Here is a 27,784-nt window from a genome sequence, read left to right on the forward strand (position 1 = left end):
GTGTGTCTTTTTTCCACCTGCTGCTACATTTTCCACTGACGCCGTTTCTGTGGCAGTGACTGTTCCCACACCACACACTCACAAGCTTGTCCTTTAGTATACACAGCCTGTAATCGGAAAGAAACTGAAGTCACTGAGAAAAAAAAACAACAAAAAAACCACGTCGCAACTGAGATTAGGAATGAAAAAAAGTCACAGTTTGGAAGGGAAAGAGTCACAAAGCAACAGGGTTTTTTTTTCCTGGAGTATTCCATGCATATGGCTGTTGATTTGGCCAAACCTTTTTTTTTTTTTAATGACATGTACAGATATATCTCTTGCACTTCCCACTCTGATGAGATGAGCCGGTAGTGTAAGTAAAGACAACTCAACTTGAGCTGCATTTGTTCACATACTGAAGGGAGAAAATGACATGTCATCAGCTGGTCTTTGCATTTAACAGGTTCATGTGACCATGCACCTTTTAGAATATTTAAAAAGATACATATTTACACTGCTGTGTCTTATGTCAGTTTGGCTGGAGAGAGAAAAAAAAGAGAAAAAGGAAAAACAGCCCTCCACTATCTGGTTATATGCTGTGTATGCTTTACTACATGATGATTTACTGACTTTTGATTTCTTGTCCTATTGGAAGTGACTCAGAGAAATAAAGGTGGCCTAAAATAGTTTCACGTATATATATATATCATAATATATATATATATATATATATATATATATATATATATATATATATATATATATATAATTTGAGTGGCTATGAGTGATATGTGTGTGTGTGTGTGTGTGTGTGCGTGTGTGAGTGTTAGTCACTTAGTATGTGTTTGTGCGTTTGGTGCTGGAGTTTGGTTGTGGCGCGAATGTGAGGCCAAATTAAGAGAAAAGGTGTGTGTGTGTGTGTGTGTGTGTGTGTGTGTGTGTGTGTGTGTGTGTGTGTGTGTGTGTGTGTGTGTGTGTGTGTTTGAGTTAGATGGATTAGATAGGGTGGTGGTGAAGAACACACTTGTGAGAGTGTAATCTGTCCATGTCTAAAATATGTCATAGTAGATGAATAAATGAATGTCATTTTATGCTTCCTATATTTTATTTAGACCTCTTTTTGTTTCAGAACCAGAACAGAGGGAAATGGACACAGACTTATGAATTCATGAGGAAACAATACTCAGGAAACAAAACAAAAATGCTGAGCCAATTTTCAAAAGTTTGGGAAATAAACAGATCTATTAGACAATATTATCGTGAAGTTCACTCAGATGTCTCATGTTCATGAATGCATGTAAGAATTGTAATGATTGAAAAAGAAAGTTACCAGATCCATTGTACATGAACCACTACTTTTTTTTTATTTATTTTTTTTTTTTTTTTTAACCTAATATTATATATCAGAATCAGAATCAGAACAATATTATCTCAGAAGAGAAATTATCAGATTTTCTTCAACATATGTTCATCTTGTGTATTCTTATATATCACCATATTTGTCAACTTGATTTCAAAAGCTTTCCACACTTTGAATTTTTTAAAATTTTATGCAGTGAAACAATTGTTCACAATATAGTCTTTCAAGGTTAAAGAGAAATGGATTTCACTTCAATGGCTTTACTGTTATTACTTGAATAATGTTTTCTGATAAATATATATAAATAATATTTTAAAAAACTCTGTGGAGGGAAGCTTGGGCAGACAGTTAGATAGACAGATATATAGTCATGTATGTATGTGTAGATAGTGTAAAGATGTAATGTGCTGAATGAGAAATCCAGGACATTTACACTGTGACAAACTTCACAAGACTAACAGACAATCAAGTCAACTGATTTTCCACTTGAGATCTGTGAAAATGAACACCCTTTTAATAGTTGTTTCAACTGATATTTCACCAAATTAACTCATCAGAACAGAACTGCATTGGGAAATGTAAATACCATTTATGCCAGGTCACCAAAATAATTTTAATACTTCTTCATATTGAATGAATTTCACACTCTGGCACATCCTAACTATCAACTCACAAGAGATGACATTTAAAAAATGAAATTAAAAAAAAATATAGCCACTTGCTTCACAGGCTGCATGTATGGAAGATACTTTCCTTTTCAGTCTTCTATTCAAGTGCGTCTTTGAGAAGATTTTTTTGTGACTTTTATTTATGACATCTGGTATGTTTGAGGTGATTTGTTTGTTTTTTTATTCAGAAAGTGAAAGTTTGCATTTCTTGTAGTCACCCATATCTGTATGCATGCTTTTGTTGGTGTGTTTTGTCTCAAGCATTTCCCCTATGTCACAGAGTTGTAACCAATGCTTTGCTACCTGGTGATTTTTGGTGAGTTTTGTTTGACAATGCTTGATTCACAATGTGCAGTGCTCTGATGTTGTATGGCAATATTTATTTCAAGATAAGCATTTTCTTTAAAAAAATTGAACATTCTTTGCTGCCTTAGTTGCACTTCTGTTTATAAAGAACTACTTTTTCTCATGAATGCCAAATGGAGGTGTTTGCCTAAAGGTTATAGCTTTATAATTTGGCATTCAACGTGTTTGAACTACTTTTGATATTGTTGATGAAGCAGTTATAAATTAAGTAAAATGTCATTGAGTGAAATTGTAAAAATATAAATGACTTTTTATTTATGAAAATGATTTTCCTCTATGTGATGTAATCTTATTCAAATAAAACTCCTGTGTTTTTTTGGGTGTTTTTTCAAAAATGTGTGTGTGCGCACGCGTGTGTGCATGTGTGTGTGTGTGTGTGTGATCATAATTGATACCAAAATACCACAGGGACATGGGAAAACCCACCAAAATACTACATGGGACATTGGAAAGCCCACCAAAATACCACTGGGATACCACTGGGGACATGGGATAGCCCATCAAAATACTACATGGGATATTGGAAAGCCCACCAAAATACCACTGGGATACCACTGGGGACATGGGATAGCCCATCAAAATACTACATGGGATATTGGAAAGCCCACCAAAATACCACTGGGATACCACTAGGCACATGGGATAGCCCATCAAAATACTACATGGGATATTGGAAAGCCCACCAAAATACCACTGGGATACCACTGGGGACATGGGATAGCCCATCAAAATACTACATGGGACATTGGAAAGCCCACCAAAATACCACTGGCATACCACTGGGGACATGGGATAGCCCATGAAAATTCCACTTGGGACATGGGACAGCCCATCAAAATACCACAGGGACATGGGATAGCCCATCAAAATACTACCAGACACCCGATGGTTTTCATGTGGTAAGCCCATCTGAGATGGGTTTTTGATGGGCTGCCCATCACAGATATGGGATTGCCCACTGGGATCCCAGCAGAAACCCATGTTGCTCCCAACTGGAAACCCCGTTGCGAATCTTTGTGGGGCCCACCTGTGTTAGCCCAAGTGGGGCCCATTTGGTTAACCATGTGGGAGCCATTTTTGGCTCTGATTTCTGGGTTGTGGCCTTATTGGTTACATGTACACTACCAGTATTATAAGCATTCCACACAGTGGGTGGGACATAAGACAGAATATTTCATATCATGAGGCGCCCACATGCACTATCTCAGTTAACTTTGCGGACGACTGATGGAATGGATGAGCATTCCCTCATGAAAAGTACTCGGATTCGTCCAAACTTAAAAATCAATCACGTCACGTGCTAGCAAGCCCATCATGCCATTCGGCACACTCTGCTTGAATCATCACCAATTTGAAATCACGTGAACAGCACATGATGGATTTTTAATTTTGGACAATACTATTCCATTCGGACGTCCAAATCCGAGTACCTTTCATGTCAGTGGGACTCATCCATTCCGTCGTTAGCAAAGTTAAGTTATGTCATGTATGGCCCACGGTCTCACGCACGTATTTTTAGATCCGAAGTACACGGGGCGTCAATCGATTCAGTGATACGAAGCTCGGTGTTTTGCGGAGGTCCCGACGGACGCAAATGCCATCGATCGACACGCGTAATCGTCAGTTACATACGATAGATAAAAAAAAAAATTGGAAAAGAAAAAAAAAGTGGGAGTTAGTTGGTAATTTTGGTGGGAGATTTGGCAAGTAGAGTCAGGAGGAGGTGTTGAGGGTCACGTGACATCAGTGACCAATCTGTGGGTCAAGAGTTTGCCGATTCCAGGTTAGACTTAGTACGCGGTTCTGTCAGCCATTACTGAGTGAAAAGATCAATGGTGCAGGACAAAAGCGAAAGCAAACTCAAGTATCAAGACCGGCTGGTCCGCATACACTTTTATTGACTAGATATATATATATATATATATATATCTATATATCGGATATCACCATAGCGGTATGCCGGGTACGTGACTCCGTCTGTTTCAAACTGAAATGGACATAGGGAACATGATAGTGTGTGGTCAAAGGGCTCTTTGGTGGAGTGGGGTGGGGTTAAGTTCGGTTTTCTTAAAAATGGACAAAGGCGGTCCATGATCACTCGTATATACGTTTGCTCACTACTCGGCGGCAGAAAGGGGTTGAAAAGCAGGCTGAACTCAATGACTGTTTTTCCTCCTGCCAAGAGAGAAAGATGTCGACGAACCACCAGATCAGTGCTAAACTATGTCGGTGGAGTTCGACTGACTGTCACGGCCCACAAACCTGTTCGTGACTTGTCAGTTCAGTAGAACACCACTCCACAAAAACAGAACAAACTCAGTAGTAACCGGCAATCACGCCGGCCTAGCGCTCATGAAGGCAACAATTTTTAGCAACGGTACCCGGGCGGCTAAATTCAGGGACCTCATATTTCAACGGTAACATTCGTGTACAGTTGAAACAATATTACCATTTTGACCCATTTTCTTTTCTGTTCGACTTTTTATTTTTTTAAGAGCTAATGTACTTAATTTTGACATTTCGTCCGGTCCAAGGTCCCAGCGGAATTTAGGAGAGGCCGGAGATCAGCTGAACTTTTACCTTTGATTAAACTCAGGCTGTGTTACATAAAAAAAAAAAAAAAAAAAAAAAATATATATATATATATATATATTAGTTTTCCCTTGCAGATCAAATAGACATGTTTTTATTTTGCATATGTTCTATTTCAAAAGTGTTCCTTGTGATATTTATTAAGCTGGTGACATATGAACGGGAAACGGAAGTGGGTAACAGTTCCAAAAGCACCACGGTAAAGCTAAGCTTAGTTCCAGAAAAGTTACCTCTTCCTGTATTCCATTGAAGGAGAGGGCATCAGAGATAGACCACACGACTGGAATGGGACAAACGGGGGGTCCTAACACTGCTCAGTGTTGATAAAACAGCGATGTCGTGCATGGAGAACGTCGGAATAGTTCAGGTCAGCTAAGTTCAGTTACTCAAGAAGGCGTCAGTTCGGACCAATCCATATTCGCTGCACAACATTAGCTCAGCTGATGCCAGACCAGCAGCGCAGCCCAACGCGTGCCGTGTGTTGCTGCTGTTGTTGTTCATTGCCGCCGCAAAGGTAATGTTTCCTGTTCCAGCACATACCTACATGCATGTCCGCATTAGGACTATTACATTATGAATCATGGAGAATTAGCATGAGACAGTCAGGCTAAACACACACACACACACACACAGACACACACACACACACACACACACACACACACACACGCTGGATGCTGGACTTGACCCGCATACTGCAGAAAACTGGGATGGTTGATCGAAACAGAGAAATGAGTAGTACACATATTCTGTGTGTGTGTGTGTGTGTGTGTGTGTGTGTGTGCCGTGCGCGCGTGTGTGTGATGGGGAAAGGCATTGAGGCAGGATCCTGGTCGTAACACTTTCAAGAAAGTTTTCGCCTTTCTCTCTCCCTTCGTCTGCCAGTGGGGACGAGTTGCGTGGATGAAGGCGTGTGTGTTGAGTGGATATCAGCGTGTTGTTGAGTGGATATCGGCGTGTTGTTGAGTGGATACCGGCGTGGATATCGGCGTGTTGTTGAGTGGATATCGGCGTGTGGCTCAAGTTGTGAGTGTTCGGTGCTGGACCTCGTCGCCTTTCACAGCAGCAGCGTGTATGTTTGTTACTTCATTTTTGATTTAATCAATCGATGAAAATCATTTTTAAAAATTGATTCGTTCTTTCATCAGTTCATTTTCTCTAAACATTTGTTCACGTTTAATAGGTCGTATTTCAAGAACATGACTAACAGTAAGCCAACGAGACACACAATCCAAGAATAACTGACGGTGTGGGGTGCTATATAGCCTCGTCAGTGCCCGGGAAACGCGCTCGCCTAGGAAGTGAGACTATCAGAATCTGCGGGTTCTGAAGGGATCGAATCCCACACTCGCATCAATTTCAGTAGTCCTTCCACTACTAAGACCTTCTTGAGTCAGTGGTAGAATGGAAGCCCACATCAGCGGTATGTTATGTGTTGCCGTGATTCAACTGTAACAATATCTGGTTTAGTCCTCTTAACTGAAAAAAAAGAAGGAAAAAAAGTGTGCCTATATTAGTATAATATGTATTATTCTCAATTTAGGTTGAACGGAGTATTGTAATTCAGTTGACGTCGTTTGGTTTCTCATCACAGTGAGTTCAGTTTCAGACCTGTTTCCAATTCTGTTACGTGCCCGGCTGAACAGTCGGCTTGACTGGGCACTCCTGTGAGCCAAACTGATTTTGCACGTACGTGTTGCCAGTTGAATTACATGGCACAGTGAGTCATCATTCACTAGTTAATCATCGAGTATCGTCATCGTCAAGTGACAGAAATTATACACTGCAGCTGAAGCAGTCTTCTGTGTTCTCTCACATCAGCATGCACTGTGTGTGTGTTTGCGTGCACATTGACCAACGTGAGCACTGATGACGAAGGGTTATTCAGTGTATGAGAGAAGGCGCGCGCGTTTGACCAAACTGACCAGTTTCATCCATGCAATGCTGATGAATTCATACTTCTGGCCAGCCGCTGTCTCGATTTGATAAAAACGACATACTTCGCTCCCACATTAAAATATTATAATGTCTCCTAACTGTAGACATGAGGCAGTTTAATGTATTATCAGCTGATAAAATTAAAAAAAAAAAAAAAAAAGCATTTGCGGTTTCTATTTTTGTTGCGTAAAGTGAAGAATGTGTTTTGCCGAATGAACACAGCATGATCAAGCGAATCGTGTTTTGCTGGTGTGTGTGTGTGTGTGTGTGTGTGTGTGTGTGTGTGTGTGTGTGTGTGTGTGTGTGTTCTTTCGTGTAAAATCTCTCACTGTCACAAGAAGGGGGAGGTCTGTCCTATCTCATGAATAAAGCACCAGTGGATATTTCTCTCTTCATGAATACATCTGCAATGTCGGAAAATCTCTATCGGCCTCCGTATTTGTGATTGACTTTGTATTGATCCCCCGCCCTATCACACACACACACACACACACACACACACACACACACACACACACACACACACACACACACTCTCTCTCTCTCTCTCCCTCCCTCCCTCCCCCTCTCTCTCTTAGACACACCCAGACATACGTACACTATTGACCAGCATATTTGTACACCTGTCACACACACACACACACACACACACACACACACACACACACACACACACACACAGGGTCCGTTGTATTCGATCTCTCTGTCTCCGGGTCTCTCTCTATGTCTCTTTCTGTCTCTCTCTGTTTCTGTGCTTGTTTGTCTCTCCATCTTTCTTCTAACCCCTGTTTTTATCCAGAAGAAAAACAGAGAGGGGAACGATTGCCCAGTGATAAGAGTGTTTGAATTCTGTCTTGTGAACCCGTGTAGTTGGTGGTACAAATACTGGTACCTCCTAATATGCAGGTCAGTGGCTGGTTACTTCATCCTCAGGTGGTCGGGCACATAGAAGAAGCTTTTTCGTAGAAACTGAACGAGTTAAAATTTTAGCCCACGAAAGCACACGAGAGACTACAGACTGATTTCAATGTCACAGTGAAACGGGTCGTTGAGCATGACTTAAAGAATGTAATTCCATCTGCTGTCGATCCTTTTGACTGCTAACTTCATACGCTTTTTAATGCTTTGATTTAATGTGATGTATCTGTAGCATCGAGTATTATGTTTTTGTGCATTCTTTAATGATTTTTTTTTTTTTTTTGGGGGGGGGGGGGGGGGGGGTAATGTCCTATTTAGCGTAATACATTACTGCACCCATTCAAACGAAAATTTTGGCGGCATGTTTTGCAGTGGAGGCATATGAGAAATGATACGTTGCGTGTATTCGACCCTTCTAATCAAGAAACAGGCACAATACTGACGACGCGAAATGATCCATAACATGAACCCCAACCAACACTTGTCGTCTCAAGCCGCCATGGTTTTTTTTAATGTGGTTTGCGGGACTTTTTGTTTTTCTCCTCAAGGCCTGGCTGAGCGCATTGGGTTACGCTGCTGGTCAGGTATCTGTTTATATAGGAGATGTGGTCACAGTGTAGCGTAAATGGATTTGTCCGAATGCTATGACGCAACGCAACAATAACAGAGACCACGAACGGGAAAAGCAAGATGGCGGCACGTCAGTTTAGTGACAGAATCTGCATACAAACTGAGTAAAATAACGTTCAAAGTAAAGTCGAAAACCACTGAAAATGGGTTACAACATTTACTAATAATGATATCGTTTCAGCTGTGCACAAAAAAATGCCAATAAAATAGGTCCCTGCATTTAGGATGCTAGAATAGGACTGTAATTTGAAAAAAAAAAAAAAAAAAAGTCTTGGAAGAAGAAAAAACAGTTACTGTTGACGGTGGTGAATATGCCCTCTATGGGCGAGTGCTGCTCCACCGTTGTTTATGGGGAAACCGAAACCGAAACCCCATGCACCCTCCTCACCCTTTAACCGCACACCGTCCTGTTCTTTGACGTCCATTTAGAAACTCATTTTATCTTTTCCGGTTCCTCTCCCTTTCTCTGTTGGGTGGGGGGTGGAGGGGAGCGGGGATGGAAGGAGAGAGAGAGACGAGAGGGAGAGAGCATTGGAACAGTAAAGAAAAAAGTGGAAGGCAGAGATCGAGAGAGTGTTTGTATGGATTTGATTTGGGATGATAACATTGTTGTGGTATATTTTGGTAAAAGTGATTGGGGTTGTGCTGTGTGCGTATGTGAGTGTAGGCACACACACACGTGTGTGTGTGTGTGTGTGTGTGTGTGTGTGTGTGTGTGTGTGTGTATGTGTGTGTGTATGTGTGTGTGTGTGTGTGTGTGTGTGTGTGTGTGTGTGTGTGTGTAAGAGAGAGATAGAGATAGAGAGAGATATTCATATCAACCCAAGAGCTAAAATGTAATGGAGTATGCGTTATGTAAGATTTTGCATGGTTGTTTGTAAGAGAGGAAACTTGGGTGACAGTATATATATTATATAATATAAATATGTGTATGAAAGAGACAGAGACAGAGAGAACGAACGAACGAGAGAGAGAGAGAGAGAGAGAGAGAGAGAGAGAGAGAGATTATAAAAAGGAAATATGTTGAACTGTTGAGTTCACCATCGTCATTGTTTTCCCTGTTTTCAAGAATTTGCTTCCTGCATTGTCTTGCGCTTACTCTCATGTCACTCCATCAAAACAATATTACACTCCTAAAGTGGTATGCTTGACTGTATAGGCAACATACATGTATGTGTGTGTGTGTGTGTGTGTGTGTGTGTGTGTGTGTGTGTGTGTGTGTGTGTGTGTGTGTGTTGGCGCGCGCACGAGAGCAGCGGTTAAAAAAAACAACACAACAACAACCCAATTTCGTTCGCATTTTCCTTAACTGTCTCAAGTGACTGATTACCTAGTTTGAGTAAAAAAATGGATTCAGAATTCAATATATTTACGGGGGGAAATTGGGCAGTAAACTTAGGATTTTTCGGGGGCTGAGTAACTAAATGCAATGAATTTTGAAAGATGGGTGGAGGAGAGGGAAGGGGGCGATACGCGTCACACCGCGCTGAGGGCGTTCACTGTGGAGTCATGAGAGTTCTATCTTGTCTGTCCAAACTTCTCATTAACCACATCTACACACGAATGAGCATTGTGTTTCTGTTCAGTCTGAATCTTGCTTTATGATGTCTGTCTGTCTGTATGTCTGTACATCTATCTGTCTACTGTCTGCGTATATCAATATCCCAGACAATATTTTGTTTTTATTTTAATCTTTGAAAAAAGATATTTCATTTAGTCATTTGCTTCACTGAGCTCTAAAATATTATATTCACTCTGCCTGTCTGCCTGCCTTTCTGTCCACCTATCGATACCTGTCTATACTAGATGTAAAGAGGGAGCAAGATAAAAAAGAAAAAAAGAAAAGAAAAAGAGAGTAAAAGTAGGTAGGTGCGTGCGATAGCTGAAGGGAACTGAGATGGAGCGCAAAGGAGGGTGGATGAAAGAACGTTCCATGAATAATATTATGGCCTGGCTATTTTTTCGCCCATGGTCGAACAAACTCGCAAAAATGAGGCACTTCATGGCCAGATATAAACAGCTTACTTCTGCACGGGGTCTTTCTGCATGGGCCCAAGTCTTTGGGCCTTTCACGGATTTTCAAAGCATGGAGGAAGGTGGCAGAATGGTTAAGACGCGTATCTGTCAATACAATGTCCGTGATCTGAGTTCGATTCCACTCTCGCCCTTTCAGTGGTCTAGTCATTCGGATGAAACAATAAACTTAGGTCCCGCGTGCAACATGCACTTGGTGCACTCCAAAAGAACCCATGGCAACAGAAGTGATGTCCTCTGGCAACATTTTTACCAGAAATCCCCTCTGAAGGGTACACAATCATACATCATGCTTTCAAGGCCTGGCTAGCGTGTTTGGTTGTGCTGCTGTCAGGCATCTGCCTATCAGATGTGGCAGTGTAGCGTAGATTTGTCTGAACGCAGTGACGCCACATTGAGAAACTGAAACTAAAAACGTAGAGCACTTAACTAAGCCAAAGTTTATATCTGCAGCAAACAGGGCATGGCTATAAATGAATGCGGCTGACAAGCAAGCAGCACTGGCGGCTCTAGCTGTACGCTTGTTCAGTGGTAAATTAGCTTTGTTTCAGTTTCGCGCATCGTCTTCCTTGATGGATCTGAAATAACGGAAAGAGAAGTGGCTCAGTGAAAAGAGTGAAAATATGCTTTCTGATGACTCCAAAGGCAATATACTTTTTACATAGCATTTGCTATAGCAACGGTTGAAACATAAATGAAGAAATGAAGGAATGGTGACTGTTGGACCCAGTAAACCGAAGAGAAAATTAGCTGGTGTGAGATCAAAGATACCTGAAGATGATGAACCAGTAAGATGTTGGACTTCTTATCCAGTGGTCGGGTTTAGATCCTCCGTTTTGGGCTAGTGCACGTTGTGTCCTTGGGAAAGGCACTTTACTATGATTTTCCTCACTCCACCCAGGTCATTGTCAATGGGTACCTGACTTCAGTTTAGGATGGTTAAAACTGTGGAAGGAGAGGTTTGGGTCCCACCTACCTGTGTCGAGCCCTAGACAAAGTGGATATGAATTCACTGCCCTGATGGCTGTAAAAGGGTATGGGACCATCAACCTTTAACCTTTAACCTTGGTGTGCCTGCCTTGGACAGCTGGCCAATCGGTGACGTGTCTAATAATTTGTTTTCTTTTTGTTGGCCCCAGCAAGGTTGTGACACAGCATCGGTGAGAGAAGGCTGACCAGGACTGTGCACACACCACCACTGACAGCAGCTGACCATTGTTCGCTTCATTACTGGTGACCAGTCCCCAAGGTTCCACACACACAGCACATCATGGTTTTAGGAAACCTGACCCAGGTGGGGAAGATTGGCCTGGGACTGTTTGTGGCCGGCACTGTGGTCTTTGTCATCGGGTTCTCAGTGCCCTACTGGGTGGTCTATGACAAACTGCGCGTCGGCCTGTGGGAGGCCTGTGATGACAACGTCTGCGTGTCCATCGCAGGATCCGGGTTCCGCAGATTATGGGAACACCTTCCGAGTGAGTGGATTCAGTGGAGTGGGAAGGTGGTAGGGGGGCATGTGGGGGCGGGGGGGGGAGCATCGGGAGCAGTGGCCATTGTAGTAGTTTGATAGAGATTGCTGCTGCTTTGATGATAGTGGTGGTGGTTCGCTTTTCATGTTTTTTTTTCTCTCTTTCCTTTTTTTGCCCTTGACATTGTGTTGGTGGAAGTGGCTGGTCTGTGGGTGAATTTTCTTTTTTTGTTTTTGCTCTTTTGGGGTTATTTTTGATGGAATATTTATTTTATTTTTTCTTGCTGTTCTAACTGGTTACTTTTAAAAGACATTGTTAGCATTGCAAATGTCAAGGATATCTCAAATGAGTCTATTGCTGATGTGCGTATCTACTTACACAAGTTTTGGCCAGAACGTCAACCTTTCCACATTATTGAAAACAGCAGTAGAAAGTTATACATGAGCCTCTCAGTAAGAAAAAATGAATTAAATGACTGATTTTGATGATGAATTTAACCCTTATATTTAAAGATTGAACTGCATGTACATGTATTACTAAGAGTTCTTTAGTTGACAATAGATGTGTGTGTGTGTGTGTTTGTGTGTGTGTGTGTGTGTGTGTGTGTGTGTGTGTGTGTGTGTGTGTGTGTGTGTGTGTTGGCGCGCGCACGAGAGCAGCGGTTAAAAAAAACCACAACAACAACCCAATTTCGTTCGCATTTTCCTTGACTGTCTCAAGTGACTGATTACCTAGTTTGAGTAAAAAATGGATTCAGAATTCAATATATTTACGGGGGGAAATTGGGCAGTAAACTTAGGATTTTTCGGGGGCTGAGTAACTAAATGCAATGAATTTTGAAAGATGGGTGGAGGAGAGGGAAGGGGGCGATACGCGTCACACCGCGCTGAGGGCGTTCACTGTGGAGTCATGAGAGTTCTATCTTGTCTGTCCAAACTTCTCATTAACCACATCTACACACGAATGAGCATTGTGTTTCTGTTCAGTCTGAATCTTGCTTTATGATGTCTGTCTGTCTGTATGTCTGTACATCTATCTGTCTACTGTCTGCGTATATCAATATCCCAGACAATATTTTGTTTTTATTTTAATCTTTGAAAAAAGATATTTCATTTAGTCATTTGCTTCACTGAGCTCTAAAATATTATATTCACTCTGCCTGTCTGCCTGCCTTTCTGTCCACCTATCGATACCTGTCTATACTAGATGTAAAGAGGGAGCAAGATAAAAAAGAAAAAAAGAAAAGAAAAAGAGAGTAAAAGTAGGTAGGTGCGTGCGATAGCTGAAGGGAACTGAGATGGAGCGCAAAGGAGGGTGGATGAAAGAACGTTCCATGAATAATATTATGGCCTGGCTATTTTTTCGCCCATGGTCGAACAAACTCGCAAAAATGAGGCACTTCATGGCCAGATATAAACAGCTTACTTCTGCACGGGGTCTTTCTGCATGGGCCCAAGTCTTTGGGCCTTTCACGGATTTTCAAAGCATGGAGGAAGGTGGCAGAATGGTTAAGACGCGTATCTGTCAATACAATGTCCGTGATCTGAGTTCGATTCCACTCTCGCCCTTTCAGTGGTCTAGTCATTCGGATGAAACAATAAACTTAGGTCCCGCGTGCAACATGCACTTGGTGCACTCCAAAAGAACCCATGGCAACAGAAGTGATGTCCTCTGGCAACATTTTTACCAGAAATCCCCTCTGAAGGGTACACAATCATACATCATGCTTTCAAGGCCTGGCTAGCGTGTTTGGTTGTGCTGCTGTCAGGCATCTGCCTATCAGATGTGGCAGTGTAGCGTAGATTTGTCTGAACGCAGTGACGCCACATTGAGAAACTGAAACTAAAAACGTAGAGCACTTAACTAAGCCAAAGTTTATATCTGCAGCAAACAGGGCATGGCTATAAATGAATGCGGCTGACAAGCAAGCAGCACTGGCGGCTCTAGCTGTACGCTTGTTCAGTGGTAAATTAGCTTTGTTTCAGTTTCGCGCATCGTCTTCCTTGATGGATCTGAAATAACGGAAAGAGAAGTGGCTCAGTGAAAAGAGTGAAAATATGCTTTCTGATGACTCCAAAGGCAATATACTTTTTACATAGCATTTGCTATAGCAACGGTTGAAACATAAATGAAGAAATGAAGGAATGGTGACTGTTGGACCCAGTAAACCGAAGAGAAAATTAGCTGGTGTGAGATCAAAGATACCTGAAGATGATGAACCAGTAAGATGTTGGACTTCTTATCCAGTGGTCGGGTTTAGATCCTCCGTTTTGGGCTAGTGCACGTTGTGTCCTTGGGAAAGGCACTTTACTATGATTTTCCTCACTCCACCCAGGTCATTGTCAATGGGTACCTGACTTCAGTTTAGGATGGTTAAAACTGTGGAAGGAGAGGTTTGGGTCCCACCTACCTGTGTCGAGCCCTAGACAAAGTGGATATGAATTCACTGCCCTGATGGCTGTAAAAGGGTATGGGACCATCAACCTTTAACCTTTAACCTTGGTGTGCCTGCCTTGGACAGCTGGCCAATCGGTGACGTGTCTAATAATTTGTTTTCTTTTTGTTGGCCCCAGCAAGGTTGTGACACAGCATCGGTGAGAGAAGGCTGACCAGGACTGTGCACACACCACCACTGACAGCAGCTGACCATTGTTCGCTTCATTACTGGTGACCAGTCCCCAAGGTTCCACACACACAGCACATCATGGTTTTAGGAAACCTGACCCAGGTGGGGAAGATTGGCCTGGGACTGTTTGTGGCCGGCACTGTGGTCTTTGTCATCGGGTTCTCAGTGCCCTACTGGGTGGTCTATGACAAACTGCGCGTCGGCCTGTGGGAGGCCTGTGATGACAACGTCTGCGTGTCCATCGCAGGATCCGGGTTCCGCAGATTATGGGAACACCTTCCGAGTGAGTGGATTCAGTGGAGTGGGAAGGTGGTAGGGGGGCATGTGGGGGCGGGGGGGGGAGCATCGGGAGCAGTGGCCATTGTAGTAGTTTGATAGAGATTGCTGCTGCTTTGATGATAGTGGTGGTGATTCGCTTTTCATGGTTTTTTTTTTCTCTCTTTCCTTTTTTTGCCCTTGACATTGTGTTGGTGGAAGTGGCTGGTCTGTGGGTGAATTTTCTTTTTTTGTTTTTGCTCTTTTGGGGTTATTTTTGATGGAATATTTATTTTATTTTTTCTTGCTGTTCTAACTGGTTACTTTTAAAAGACATTGTTAGCATTGCAAATGTCAAGGATATCTCAAATGAGTCTATTGCTGATGTGCGTATCTACTTACACAAGTTTTGGCCAGAACGTCAACCTTTCCACATGATTGAAAACAGCAGCAGTGTGTGTGTGTGTAGCTAATAGTTTTGTGTATGGGTGTGTGGAACTCAGTTATGCGGTTGTTTCCACACCCAAGTCAACATACTTGCATGCATGTAAATGTGCCTGCATTTGTGTCTGTGTGTGTATGTGCGTGCGTGCACGTGCGTGTGTGCGTGTATGTGCGTGTGTGGATGCCTGTGTGCAAACATATGACAGTCAGTTAATAACAGTGGCATGTATTACAGGTTGGTTCCAGGGGACACAAGCCTTGGCATGTCTAGCCCTCATTGCTCTCATTGTGGACTTCATTTTACGCCTCCTCTTCTTATGCGGCAAACCCATCAAGTTCCTTCTCTACTCAATCATCTGCGACTGTGCCGCATGTAAGTTCAAGCTTTCTCATACACAGGATACTGTGCATGTGTAAACATGCGTATGCTCTGTTTTTACAACACATTGACACAGCCCTACATTTTTGTGTGAAAACGCACTTCCTAGTGTAAGATATATGATTAAGCATACCGGACATTTTTTCTCACCCATCTACTTGTTCTGTTTCATGAAGAATGGCCAGATGCATGAAGTGTAAACATGCACATACACACACACACACACACACACACACACACAAACACACACACACACACTCACTCACTCACTCACTCACTCACTCACTCACACACACACACACACACACACACACACACACACACACACACACACACACTTCCGTAGACCAGACTCACTTTGTATTGACTCATGAGTCAACAAAAAAAGACTTCACCAAAATGTTAAAAGCCTTGTAAAAGCTGCAGAAAAGATGTGTTCAACTTAAGAATAGAAAGCATGATTGTGATGTGTATGAGGTGTGTGGGTTGCAGCTGTCCTGGCCTTCCTCGCGGCTGTGGTGTTCGGAAGCGAAATAGAGAAAAACAACAGGGCGTATCTTCAGTTTGGCTTTGCCTTTGACATCATCGGAGGAATCCTTCTCGCCTTTGCTGCTGCCTGCTTTCTTGTGGAATACTGCCGTCGTCGCTGAACCCATCTGGAGGAGTTATCAGTAATGTCTTTCTGTCTGTTAGATGTGCTGGTGACTTGTTTGTTTTGTTTTATTGGTTGTTACAGACGGGATGAGGAAGGGGAAATCACCCAAGTGACACTTTTTTTGTTGTTGTTTGTTTTCTTGTTTATTGGAAATGCCCCCAGTGAAGAAGTGTTCCACTGTTGATGTGAACAAGTGAATCCCTTTTCTTGTCATGTCTGCTGTGTCTTTGAACCCCTTCTTTTCTTTCTACCCCAATCCATGGCAGGTTCTGTGCCCAGTTAGTGGCTAGGATGTGTTTCTTGCCCACACCTGTCAACTTCATAGCCAGTGTGCATTCGCTAATGTGGTGAGTCTGTGTTCTATCCTTAATGCACTTGTCTTTATGTCAGCTGCTAAATGTTGACAGCCTTTCGTTTGTGGGATGTCGGGAGTCTTTCAGTTTAAGTACCATCCCCACTTTCTGAAAATCATGTGCTTGAGTATTCTCTTTCCTATTGCTCTCGTTCTTTCTGCCAGTTTAAAAAAAATCCTTCACAATTGTCTGCTTTTTCTACCTTCCCAATCCATTACTCTTTCTTTTTTTTCCTTGACACTTTTTTTTCTGTTTTTCACTGTCTGTGGTGTACTATTTGTGCTGCTTTGCTCTAGCGATTAAATAGTGATATTGTAAAAACTAGCGTGAACAGAAGCTATACATTTTGTAGTGTTATTTGCCTTTATGGAATTTTTGTTATTGATTTTGACATATGTGTGTGTGTGTGTGTGTGTGTGTGTGTGTGTGTGTGTGTGTGCATATAAGTTTGCACCAATATTTGTGTATGCAAGTGTACTTACATGTTAGCATTAATCATAACTGTCGTCAGATGGTAGAGTTTGATTCACAGAGTGTTCTGAATCTTCTTTTGACTCCCAATACCAGAAATATAACGTGAGAGAGGTGGCATAATCATTCCCATAGTTAGCACTTTACCCATTTTATAGGTTTGACAAGTTGATGTTGATGAAGTGCAAGTCTTGCCAAAGTGGGGAGTCAGCATTCTCCCATCACACTGCACATGTTTTTTACAGGCAAAATACTGTCCGCTGTTTTGATCCAGCTCTTGTTATTGAAGTTGTTTGAGGAATGGCAGGTCTGACTCCACCCTGGTACAAATATATGCATTGTTACTCTTTTATTTCCCACTGTTACTATTTCCAACTTAAGTTTTGTTGCTGTGCAATGTATTGCATAACTTTGTATCATTGATATTCACTGTTATGGATTAGTCTACAGTATGTTTGTGTAAAAGCTTGTTTTAACACATGTAACATTTCATGGTTGTTACATGGAACAGAAATGCCTTGTTGATATATATTCTGGAACGTTCTTCTGGTACTTTCTTGTGGTACTTTCTTGTGCCCTTTGTTTCAGACTGGCATACATATTTGCACTCATTTATATGACATATTGGTTTTACTTTTACTGCTTTATTTGATGAAAGTCATGCTTTTGATACGATGGTTCTTGATTCTGTGCTTTGTATTTCTGTGCTTTGTAGTTTGGATACCTGTTATGAAAATATTTATGTTTACTTTGTACACGTTTGTAGATAGTAGTACTATAACTGTGTGATGGTTAGTGTATCAATTTCAGTGACAAACACTAGAGTACATCATTAGTTACCATTGAGTTTGTAGTGGTAATAAAGAATTATTAATAAGCACATTGTTGTTATTAGAATTTTGTAGTGCTGTCAATGCTGTGTTGATGAAATTAGAAGCATAACGATTGTTTTTGATTCCGTCATCTGTGAATAAGATTATTTTACCTGCAGAAATTCATAAGACTTTAGATCATATGGAAACTATGCACATGCACACACACACACACACACACACACACACACACACATGCATGAATGCATGTAGACATGCGCTCGCATGCATGCACGCACGCACGCCCGCCCGCACACACACATACACACACACACACACACACACACCTCGTTCATATACCAGACTCTCTGTGGTGAATGTGACAATGACTACGTGGGTGTATCTGCTAAACCAGGGGACTTAAGAAGAAAAGAACCATGGGAAACTACCCTGACAACAGTGGGAGAACGACACATAAACACTGTTCCCCATGCCCCTAAAATATATCTCAATTTTGGCCACAGAAATTAATGATTCTAAAGCGAAACCTTAGCGACTGTGCAAAGAGAATTATCTCTGAACAGGAAAGCAATAGAAAACAAGAGGCAAAGCCTTCAAACTCACTTGTGATTTGTGCTTTATCCTGTAAAGGAATCAGGAGGAGGAAAAAAAAAGAAGAGAAAATCGTTAAAAAGTGTTCTGTATTAAATGTGACATATATATATATATATATATATATATAAACTTGAGAGAAAGAATGAAAAAAGAAAAAAGAAAGGCATGCGAGCGGCGGGATCGAACCATGCAGCTTCACTTCCGAAGCAAGCAGTCTAATCCTCACCGCTGTGGCGCATTTAACGTCAGGTGACTAAATTTAATTTTTATATTTTCTTCTTTGTGCGATGAATAGACGTGATCGTATTGGACGTAGTAAGGCCGATTAGATCTTTTTTATTTTTGTGTGTGTGTTTTATCATATCTCGATTAAGCTTATTCTTTTATTTCGGCGGTAAAGGAGACATTCCCATTGTTTCAAGCACATCGCAACACATGTAGATCTCTAGATCTGCACGAACCAGTCCACAACGGGATGAAAGAAACGATCGATTCAATATGTTTCATGTTCATTCCAGTTTATTCAATGTCCACTTTAGAATATTCATATGCAGTAAACACGTCGATGGTGTAGTTAGTATCACTGTGTGTGTTCTGTCAAGAACTTACATGGTGTTACAAGCTTACATGGTCATACTGCCCGGGACATGCAGATGTAAAGGGAAATGAGCGAGCTGACAAACTTGCTGGCAACGCAACAACAACGAGCGGCCTGCATCTAGGAAAATCGGAAATCCTCAGAACAGTCAAAGAATATAAAAAAGAACAAGTACAAGGCCATCACACAATCGATCGCCTCAAAGAAATAAAGGCAGAGAGAGGGATCGGCCGAAAGTCTAACATGAAAGGTAGAGCACGATGCTTTGCAAATCAAACAAATATCGGCATCATTTCCAAACCAACATTGCGCAAATTTCTTCAAAGCGGAACAGAGTCTCTGTGGGCTTTTCCAAATACAATAGACTGAGCAACACACTAGACGCCACGTTCTTGGCATCAGAGATCTTTTCCCATCCCTCTTGTGGCCATCAGTGGCAGCCTCTGTGCGTGTGTGTATGTGTGTGTATGTGTGGGTCTGTGTGTTTGAGTGCGTTTGTGCATGCGCGAGGATGTAAGTGTACACAAGTGTTAGGAGAGTTCTGTGCACGTGCGTATGTGTGTGTGTGGGGGGGGGGGGGGGGGGGGGGGGGCGGGGTCAGATGATGAGGTATGTGTGTGTATGCATGCCTACACTGTGGGAGCAACGAATATTGGAACGAGCGGGTGTGCATATATACATTTTTGTATATGTGTGTGTGGGGTTGGGGGTGGGGGATATGGGCGTATGTGTGTGTGCTTGTACAAGTAAGGGTTCATGTGTGTGTGTGTGTGTGTGTGTGTGTGTGTGTGTGTGTGTGTGTGTGTGTTGGGGCTCATGTACGTTTATGTGCATTGGACTGTGCTTTCATATCTGTGAAACTGCATGTTTGGTGCATATCTGTCATGCATATGTGGGTGTATGTGTGAATGTGTGTCTCCATGTTTTACATTTATTTGCTTATTTATCATCATTGTTTTCTTTATTTATTTATTATTTATTTATTTATTATTATTACTATTACTACTACTACTACTACTACTACTACTACTTTTTTGGAATAAAATTATTATTTATTTATTTATGTACGCTTATAGTTGACTTCATCAACTTTTTGCGCCTTATACATATTATTATTAGTAGTAGTAGTTCTTTTTTTCTTTATTTTAAAATGTATTTATCTATTATTTATTCACCTTTTTTTCTCAAGGCCTGACTAAGCGCGTTGGGTTACGCTGCTGGTCAGGCATCTGCTTGGCAGATATGGTGTAGCGTATATGGATTTGTCCGAAAGCAGTGACGCCTCCTTAAGCTACTGAAACTGAAAATGAAACTGTCAAGAATTTGCATTTCTTGCCTTTTAATTGTGAGCAAGAAAAACGAGGTGATGTCTACAAACTACCTTCTAACAACTCAGGTGGAGGCGGCTTTTAGAATTTTCGGATTTCGTAACGAATGTCAACGAAATAACTGATAATGGTCCGGAAATACGGCTCAGTAATTCGGGAGACTTACAACCTATTATTGGTATGACTGTGAAGATTTTTTTTTTTTTTTTTTTATCATAAATTCAAATGCAGAACACAGGCCATACTGAGCTGTGTTGATTGGCTTTTTGGAGCAGCCAAGTAGTTTGTGTAAATCCTTTAGCTGGCGGCACCACTTAATGGTGAAGCCATGCCAGCGGCACCACTTAATGGTCAAGCCATGCTAGCTCTTCCTATCATTGTATCGAGCATTGACTTAATTACTATTTGATCTGTCAGGTTCCCAATATTTAATACTGTTATATCAGAACTGCTATAGTGTTAAATATTCCTTTCTTGCACTGACTATCAATTATATCAGCTTCACAGTTACAGTGTGCTTTGCCCTCTGTAATGTGTGTGCAGTACTCTGTTGTGATGATTACAAGATAATGTTGGATTGATATCAGTTATTGGTTAACATCATCTGATATGTATCGCAGTCTGGTAATTGTAATTTAGTTACTGTGATGTGGAACACAAAAGAGGTTGCATGAAAGAACGTTTCGTGAATATGGCTTGGCTATTTTGTTTCACCCGTCGTCAGACTGCAATGCATATGGCACTGGCATGGAGTGTGGCTGAACTGTCCTTCGTTCAAATGTCAACCAACTTCGGTTCGGGATCTTGGAGTTTCGATTGTAAGTCTGTTCTCATCTTCATCACTGCAGTGAAAAAAGAAAGATTTGGTACATGCACGTGTCTGTTGGGGTTGATTGTTTTACGTTGGTCAGTCAATTTAACGACAGTCGAGATGGGTTTGTTAAGAAATAGATTTCATTGAAATGGTTTCCGGCAGACGTCGACAGAACATGAACTAAAATATACAATTGCCGCCGCCAGAATATCGTTCAGGGAAGTTAATTGAAAATTTGATGTTGTACCATCTTCTAGATTTTGGGATAGTTGTAAACCCGCCGAATCAAACATATAGCGCCATCAGTCGACGTAGATCAAGTCAGTCTGGGTTCCTCTCCAATGATGGATACGAAGACAGCCTATCCACATAGATAGATCCCCACACTGGTAGATCTCTACATCAATGGATCCCAACATCGGGTGATACATCCAAAGCCCACAAGTTAAAAACATTACTTTTTTCATGCGCTAGTTATTCAAATACGCAGAACAAATTCGAGAGATGCCTGTTCTCCAAACAGGACTAAAAGATAAGAATTAAGCCACACAGTTGCTCTTGCTATTTCTCTTTTTCTTTCTCTACTGAGGCAGGGCAACGTGACAACACACACACACAGCACACACACACTGATGTGATTTGGGACAATTGTACCGAGATAGTACAAACATTACTGGAACATTATATTATAATTATTATTTATTTATTTATGTAAGCTTATCTATTATTTATTCCCCCGTTGTTGTTTTTTTGTTTTTTTGTTTTTTTTTCCAAGGCCTGACTAAGCGCGTTGGGTTACGCTGCTGGTCAGGCATCTGCTTGGCAGATGTGGTGTAGCGTATATGGTTTTGTCCGAACGCAGTGACGCCTCCTTGAGCTACTGAAAACTGAAAAACTATAGGGAGAGTTAAAGGGGCAGTTAAGTCATGAAAAGTTGTACGATGAGTATGGTCTTTGTCCATTGAAAGAAAGACGGTGAAGACGTAAGTTAATTCACTTTTACAACATGATAAATCACTTGTGTCCATATTATTTACGTAATCAAGTTCCAGCCCTCGTATCCACAGGAAATCCGTATTCAAGACATATATTTCGACGCGGAGATCTATCGATGTGGAGATCTATTGATATGGAGAACTATCATGTGACTGAACCCTACAAGTAGGTGTATGTGCGTGCTAACGTGCTGCACACCAGTAGCTGCGGATGTTCGGATATGTATGTGCGCACGTGTGTGTGTAACGACTTATTATGTACCTTAGAGTTAGAGCAGTTTCGATGCAGCCTATCACTGAGTGATCAGAAAAAATACCATTTGACTGTGTGGGGGACATATCGACTTTGAGCCTGGTTCAAGGTCACAAATAAACTGATCACGTTCACAACGAACACCTGGCAGTCATACATTAACATAAGAAAAGAAAAGGAAAAGGAAGACAAATCAAAGCTTCTCCAGATTCGATCGAGTGATCAAGTCAGGGTGGTCTGGGCTAAACTGGGACCGGTCAGAAAAGAGGATGAGTGACAACTGCTGACTGGCCGTCGTCCATATGGTTAGGGTCAGCCTGAGACACTAGGAGTCACACAGGGTTTGCTCGTGGCTGTCCTGTTAACGGATGTGACTGGCGGTTGTGTGACGGACTCGGTGAAGTCCTAACTTGCCATGCAATAGTTCTCCTGTCTGATGGTCCTATCTTGCCATGCAATAGTCCTCCTGTCTGATAGTCTTTTTCCGGCTGCATGGTCGCTGCCTCTTCTGCTGAACACGGCCAGTGGTCTGGAACCGTTATCTCAACCCGGTGATGACTGGCGGTGATCCCTGCAGTCTCCTGTCCACCTCCCGTCGTGTTTTAGTACTTTACAGTGCCTGTATGTATGCATGTGTCGGCTGCCATTTTGTTTGAAACACTGTGTGCCAAAAATGGCAACAGCGGACAATAGGTGCAAAATGTTAATGCTTTCATTGCCATTATCAATATTTTTTGGTGTGAAGTTTCGTCACACAGACTGTTAATACTTGAAGGCGATGAATAGGTCAGCTAAAGTAGGGTATTTTGCAGGTGTTCCCCCATTTGCGAGGAATATTAACTTAATATCATTATCTTTTATTCATTTTTATTTAGTTCTAAAAGTGTTGTGTGACCTCAATAAAACTTGATCTGCGTACTGCGAAAAGTACTCGTGTCTGTAACCTTCCCAGTTGATCTTTACTTTAGGTCAAGGTCAAAGCAGGCACTTTCTGGGAGTGGGGATGGTGGTGTATTCCCCCACACAGTAAAATAGCAGTTTCTCGCACTTTTACTGGTTGGTTGTCACTTCATTTGAAAGGGTAATGATAATGCATATTCACAGTGCACGCTCTTTCTCAGAGCTCAGTGCACGCTCACAGCAACACAATGCACTACACGAAAAACACACTTAAAGGTGCACGCATACTTGTATGGTCTGGACACACACACACACACACACACACACACACCACACTGAGAACACTGAACTCAGTGTCTGCTTATGAGTCATTTAAACAGATGGTGAATGCATCTTTTGTCGACACTTGAAACCTAACAACTGGGGTCGTCAGAGAGATATGTCTGGTTTATCCTCTTGTTCTCAGTAAACTATTTCAGTCGACTGAGGAGAACACTGCAATGAATCAGAAGTGCACGTAGCCTGAGGATGATAGATTTGCAACTTTTCGTCTTAAGATGGATGGTAGATATCCTGGTGGGTAATCCTCTTCCTATCTTTATCCATTTCACCTGGCCTTGACGGAGTCTTTCAATTCTCCATTTGCACATTTGCAAAAAAGAAAAAAAAAAATGATGTAGTGCACACACACACACACACACACACACACACACACACACACACACACACACACAAAGTGACCGTTAGTGACCGTCATCAGTCAGTAGAAATCAGTTCAGTTCCAACAGGTTTGATTTACTTCCTGTGAAATTTGGTGTATCGAAGGATCAGTGCTTGGACCACTTTTATTTTCTATCCATATTAATAACATGCCATTATGTATACAGTGTACATACGACATCTGGAATTTTTGCTGACAACACTTCGGTCAAATAATGATAATCCTAATGAACTCATAAATTATCTTCAGAACAAGATAGACTGGTCAAATGGACTTAGTTGAACCACATGTCCCTATTTACAGGCACAAAAAAGTATCTATGTGACCACACGACAGAAGTGACAAAGAATGCATCTAGGGGTAAAAACTGAAGAAGTTACGTAATACAAAGTGTTAGGAGTCCTAACAAACAATGACCTGTCATGGTCTGAGCATAATTATTGCTGATGTAGGAAAGCGAATTTCCACTGAAAAGAATATACCAACATAAAGTAAGGTTAAGAATCTCCTCAATCTTCAGTCAAAGAAGCTTTTTTTTTTCCTGAACATAATTATTATATCTCTGTTAAATTATGCACCCACCTTATGGGATAATGCCAGCGAAACTAACCTCAAACACATCAGTCGTTTGCACGAAAGAGCAATGAAACGGATTTTGCTGAAATTGATACTGTGACAGATACTGACTACAAAATTTAGACATCCACCCGCTCAGAAGTAGACAAATAGTGTTATCTATATGTGTATGCACAGAATAGTGAATGAGACGGCCCAAGAGATAATGATAAAATGTTTTATTATAATGAAAATAAACATACTCACAAACTGTGTTTTCCACGACCCCGAAATAATTTGTATAACTCTTAACATATTCTGGGGCAACGATATGGATCAGCTTACCATCCTCCTTAAAACCATATCGTCTAATGCAGATAAAAAATTAAAAAAACGAAAAACACTAAAGAAATATTTGATGGAAAAAGATCATCAATTTCATATTTTTGATATGTCTGTCTACCGGTATGTCTGTCTCTCTGACTGTTACACACTCTGTCCTTCTGACTTTCTGTCTCTCTCCTCTTTTCAACTTTTACGTTTATCCGACAGTCTCTTCTTGTCTGTCTGTCCCTCTGTCTCTGTCTCCCCCCCTCTCTCTTGATCTCCCTCTCGTTCTCGCACTCGCTCTTTTCCTTTCTGAATAATTAAGTTAATGGTAAAAAAAAAAAAAAAAAAAAAAAAATGTCGCTTTTGCATGTCAGAATCGTCTCGGCATCGTTGGTCTATGTTTACTTACTATTTGGAAGTATATTTTTCTGATATGATTTCTTGTGTGTTGCTTGTAATGGTTTATTTTCATGCAATGTTCTCCCCCCAGTCCCCCTTTCCCCCGCCATTATCATTATTACTATTTTAGGGATTTATGTGAAAAAGCTGTAAGAAAATAAATAGAACTTTGTCACACAGCATCGGTGAGAGAAGACTGAGCGGGACTGTGCACACACCACCTCTGGCAGCAGCTGACCATTGTTCGCTTCATCACTGGTGACCAGTCCCCAAGGTTCCACACATGTAGCACATCATGGTTTTGTCCAATGTGGGGAAGGTTGCCCTGGTACTGTTTGTGGCCAGTGCTGCGATGTTTATCGTCGGTTTCTCATTGCCCTACTGGGCGGTCATCGACAAACTGCACTTCGGCCTGTGGGAGTCCTGTATAGATGACTACTGCACGAGCACCTTGGGGGACAAGTTCACCGTGTTAGGGGACGACCTTCCCAGTGAGTGGGTGTGTAGGGGGGATGGTCTGTGGAGCATTTCAAACAACGGCTGACGTGGTGGTTTGATAGACATTGGTGATGGCTGTGGTGATGGCTGTGGTGGTGGTGGTGGTTTTCTCTGCGGTTGGTTTTTGTTGTTGAGATGGTCAGGGTTTTTTTTTTTTTTTTTTTTTGTGTGTGTGTGTGTTATTGTTTGTTCTCTTTGTATTCTTTTTCTCCCAGTCATTATCTTGATAGTTGGTAGGTCGGAAGGGTTTCTTTTTTGTTTTTTGTTCTTCTGTTTAAAAAAAAATCATTTATTTATTTTTTTTATATGATATATTCAGTTTTTATTTTATTTTTCTTGATGTTGTACCTGTTGACGTCTTGTAACTGTGATTTTTCCCAGACATTGTAAACATTACAAAAGTCCAGGATGTGCATCTTTGTACATACAAATTTTAGACATAGTGTTTTAATATTCCATTATATTGAAAACAGCAGTGAGATGGAATCCAGTAGAACATTATGCGTGAGCTTCTCAATGAATTAGATAATTGATTTTGATGATGAGCTGAGACCTATCATAATCATGTATAAAGACTGAATGGCATGTTCCTGTATTAATTAGAGTCAATGATTAACAATATTCATTGTCAGTGCATTAAATTTTGGTCATTTCATTGTTATTTATCCTTCTATCTGTACTTCTGTACATTACGTTTAACTCGCATAGTGAAATATCAAGCAACAATTTAGAACAGACACTACCTTACAATGACGTAATGTGAGGACACAGCTCAACAATTTGTATTATTTGAATTAGAAAATCAGAATTATTTGTATTTTTAAGTATATAAAGTGCCAGAAACAGTGCTATATGCATATAGTTAACAATACAGACATGCGTGTTCATGGCTAATTTGTAAAATTTGTGAAATTGGGTGGGTGTGTCCACATACAACTGAACATGTTTGTATACACGCAAGCTTGCCTGCATTTGCATGCATTTTGTGTGTGTGTGTGTGTGTGTGTGAGAGAGAGAGAGAGAGAGAGACGCAGACGCAGATGATTTATTCATTGAGGCCATAGCCCCATATGAATGAGGGGCGATAACAAGATATGCGTACATTACCGTAACTGGCAATAAGCGTTCAACTGCTTACACAATTAAACAATAGAAATTAGGACAATACTATTTCTTTTAACTTAAAAGCTTTATATAAGTACAATGCGAGATTTCTTATAACACCGTCGTCAGATGATGCCATCAATAGACAAAACTTAAACAAACAAGGATGTTCATAATATTTCTTTGAAACAAATTTTACACGAATATTATGCAATACAGGACACTTCAGAACAAAATGAACTTCAATTCCGTTCACTCTTTGCACAAAGGGCACAGGTTCTCTAAATGATTAACATTTTTATAGCGATACATGTGCAAATTGATTTCAGAAATACCACATCTAAATCGTGTTAATATGAATCGTAAATGTTTGTCAATATTAAGCAAAAGATTATTTTTTTTAACTAAATGTGTAGAAGTATAAGCTCTATAGAAACAAAATCGATCACTGGATTGAACATGACTTTCCCAGTTTTGCCATCTACAGTCTATTAAACGTTGACGAAAAGATTTCAAAAACATATTCTCATTACCGGCTCCTTGATATTCCCATACATATCCAAATCCCAATTCACATAGACAAGTTTGTATATTTGAAGCCCAGTTTCTTTTTCCTCAAACATCTAAATCATACAACATATAGGATTTCTGTGGTAGTCTACCTTCGTTCATTTTTAATAGTTTCAACCAGTATCGAGCACATCTCACAGCAAAATTTATATTTA

At 41.0% G+C, this 27,784-nt stretch overlaps 1 protein-coding gene and 1 long non-coding RNA gene across 3 annotated transcripts; both read left to right on the forward strand.

Moving 5' to 3' along the window:
* Nucleotides 1–5,181: 5,181 nt before the first annotated feature.
* LOC143280250 (uncharacterized) lies at nt 5,182–12,945 on the forward strand. Its single transcript, XR_013055009.1, has 4 exons — nt 5,182–5,479; nt 5,851–6,037; nt 11,629–11,960; nt 12,941–12,945. It is a non-coding gene; the product is annotated as an uncharacterized LOC143280250 (long non-coding RNA).
* A 1,562-nt stretch (nt 12,946–14,507) lies between these two features.
* Nucleotides 14,508–26,906, forward strand: LOC143279825 (uncharacterized). Of its 2 annotated transcripts, XM_076584040.1 has the most exons (4): nt 14,508–14,863; nt 15,515–15,652; nt 16,151–16,329; nt 25,638–26,906. In XM_076584040.1, the coding sequence occupies exons 1-3, from the start codon at nt 14,659–14,661 to the stop codon at nt 16,306–16,308; spliced, it is 501 nt and encodes a 166-aa protein (XP_076440155.1). In that variant the 5' UTR covers nt 14,508–14,658; the 3' UTR covers nt 16,309–16,329; nt 25,638–26,906. The 2 variants fall into 2 exon arrangements, with proteins under 2 accessions (XP_076440155.1, XP_076440154.1); XM_076584039.1 differs by lacking the exon at nt 25,638–26,906 and having other exon boundaries at nt 14,510–14,863; nt 16,151–18,015.
* Nucleotides 26,907–27,784: the final 878 nt, after the last annotated feature.

This window comes from Babylonia areolata, chromosome 3 (assembly GCF_041734735.1).
Source record: "Babylonia areolata isolate BAREFJ2019XMU chromosome 3, ASM4173473v1, whole genome shotgun sequence".
In the NCBI taxonomy this organism is placed as follows: Eukaryota; Metazoa; Mollusca; class Gastropoda; order Neogastropoda; family Buccinidae; genus Babylonia; species Babylonia areolata.

Bases quoted from the DNA above. Each gene is read 5' to 3' on its own strand.
- LOC143279825 (XM_076584040.1), top strand. From the start codon at position 14,659: ATGGTTTTAGGAAACCTGACCCAGGTGGGGAAGATTGGCCTGGGACTG. The intron at 14,864-15,514 runs GTGAGTGGATTC...CATGTATTACAG, and splicing joins ATTATGGGAACACCTTCCGA to GTTGGTTCCAGGGGACACAA. The intron at 15,653-16,150 runs GTAAGTTCAAGC...TGTGGGTTGCAG, and splicing joins CATCTGCGACTGTGCCGCAT to CTGTCCTGGCCTTCCTCGCG.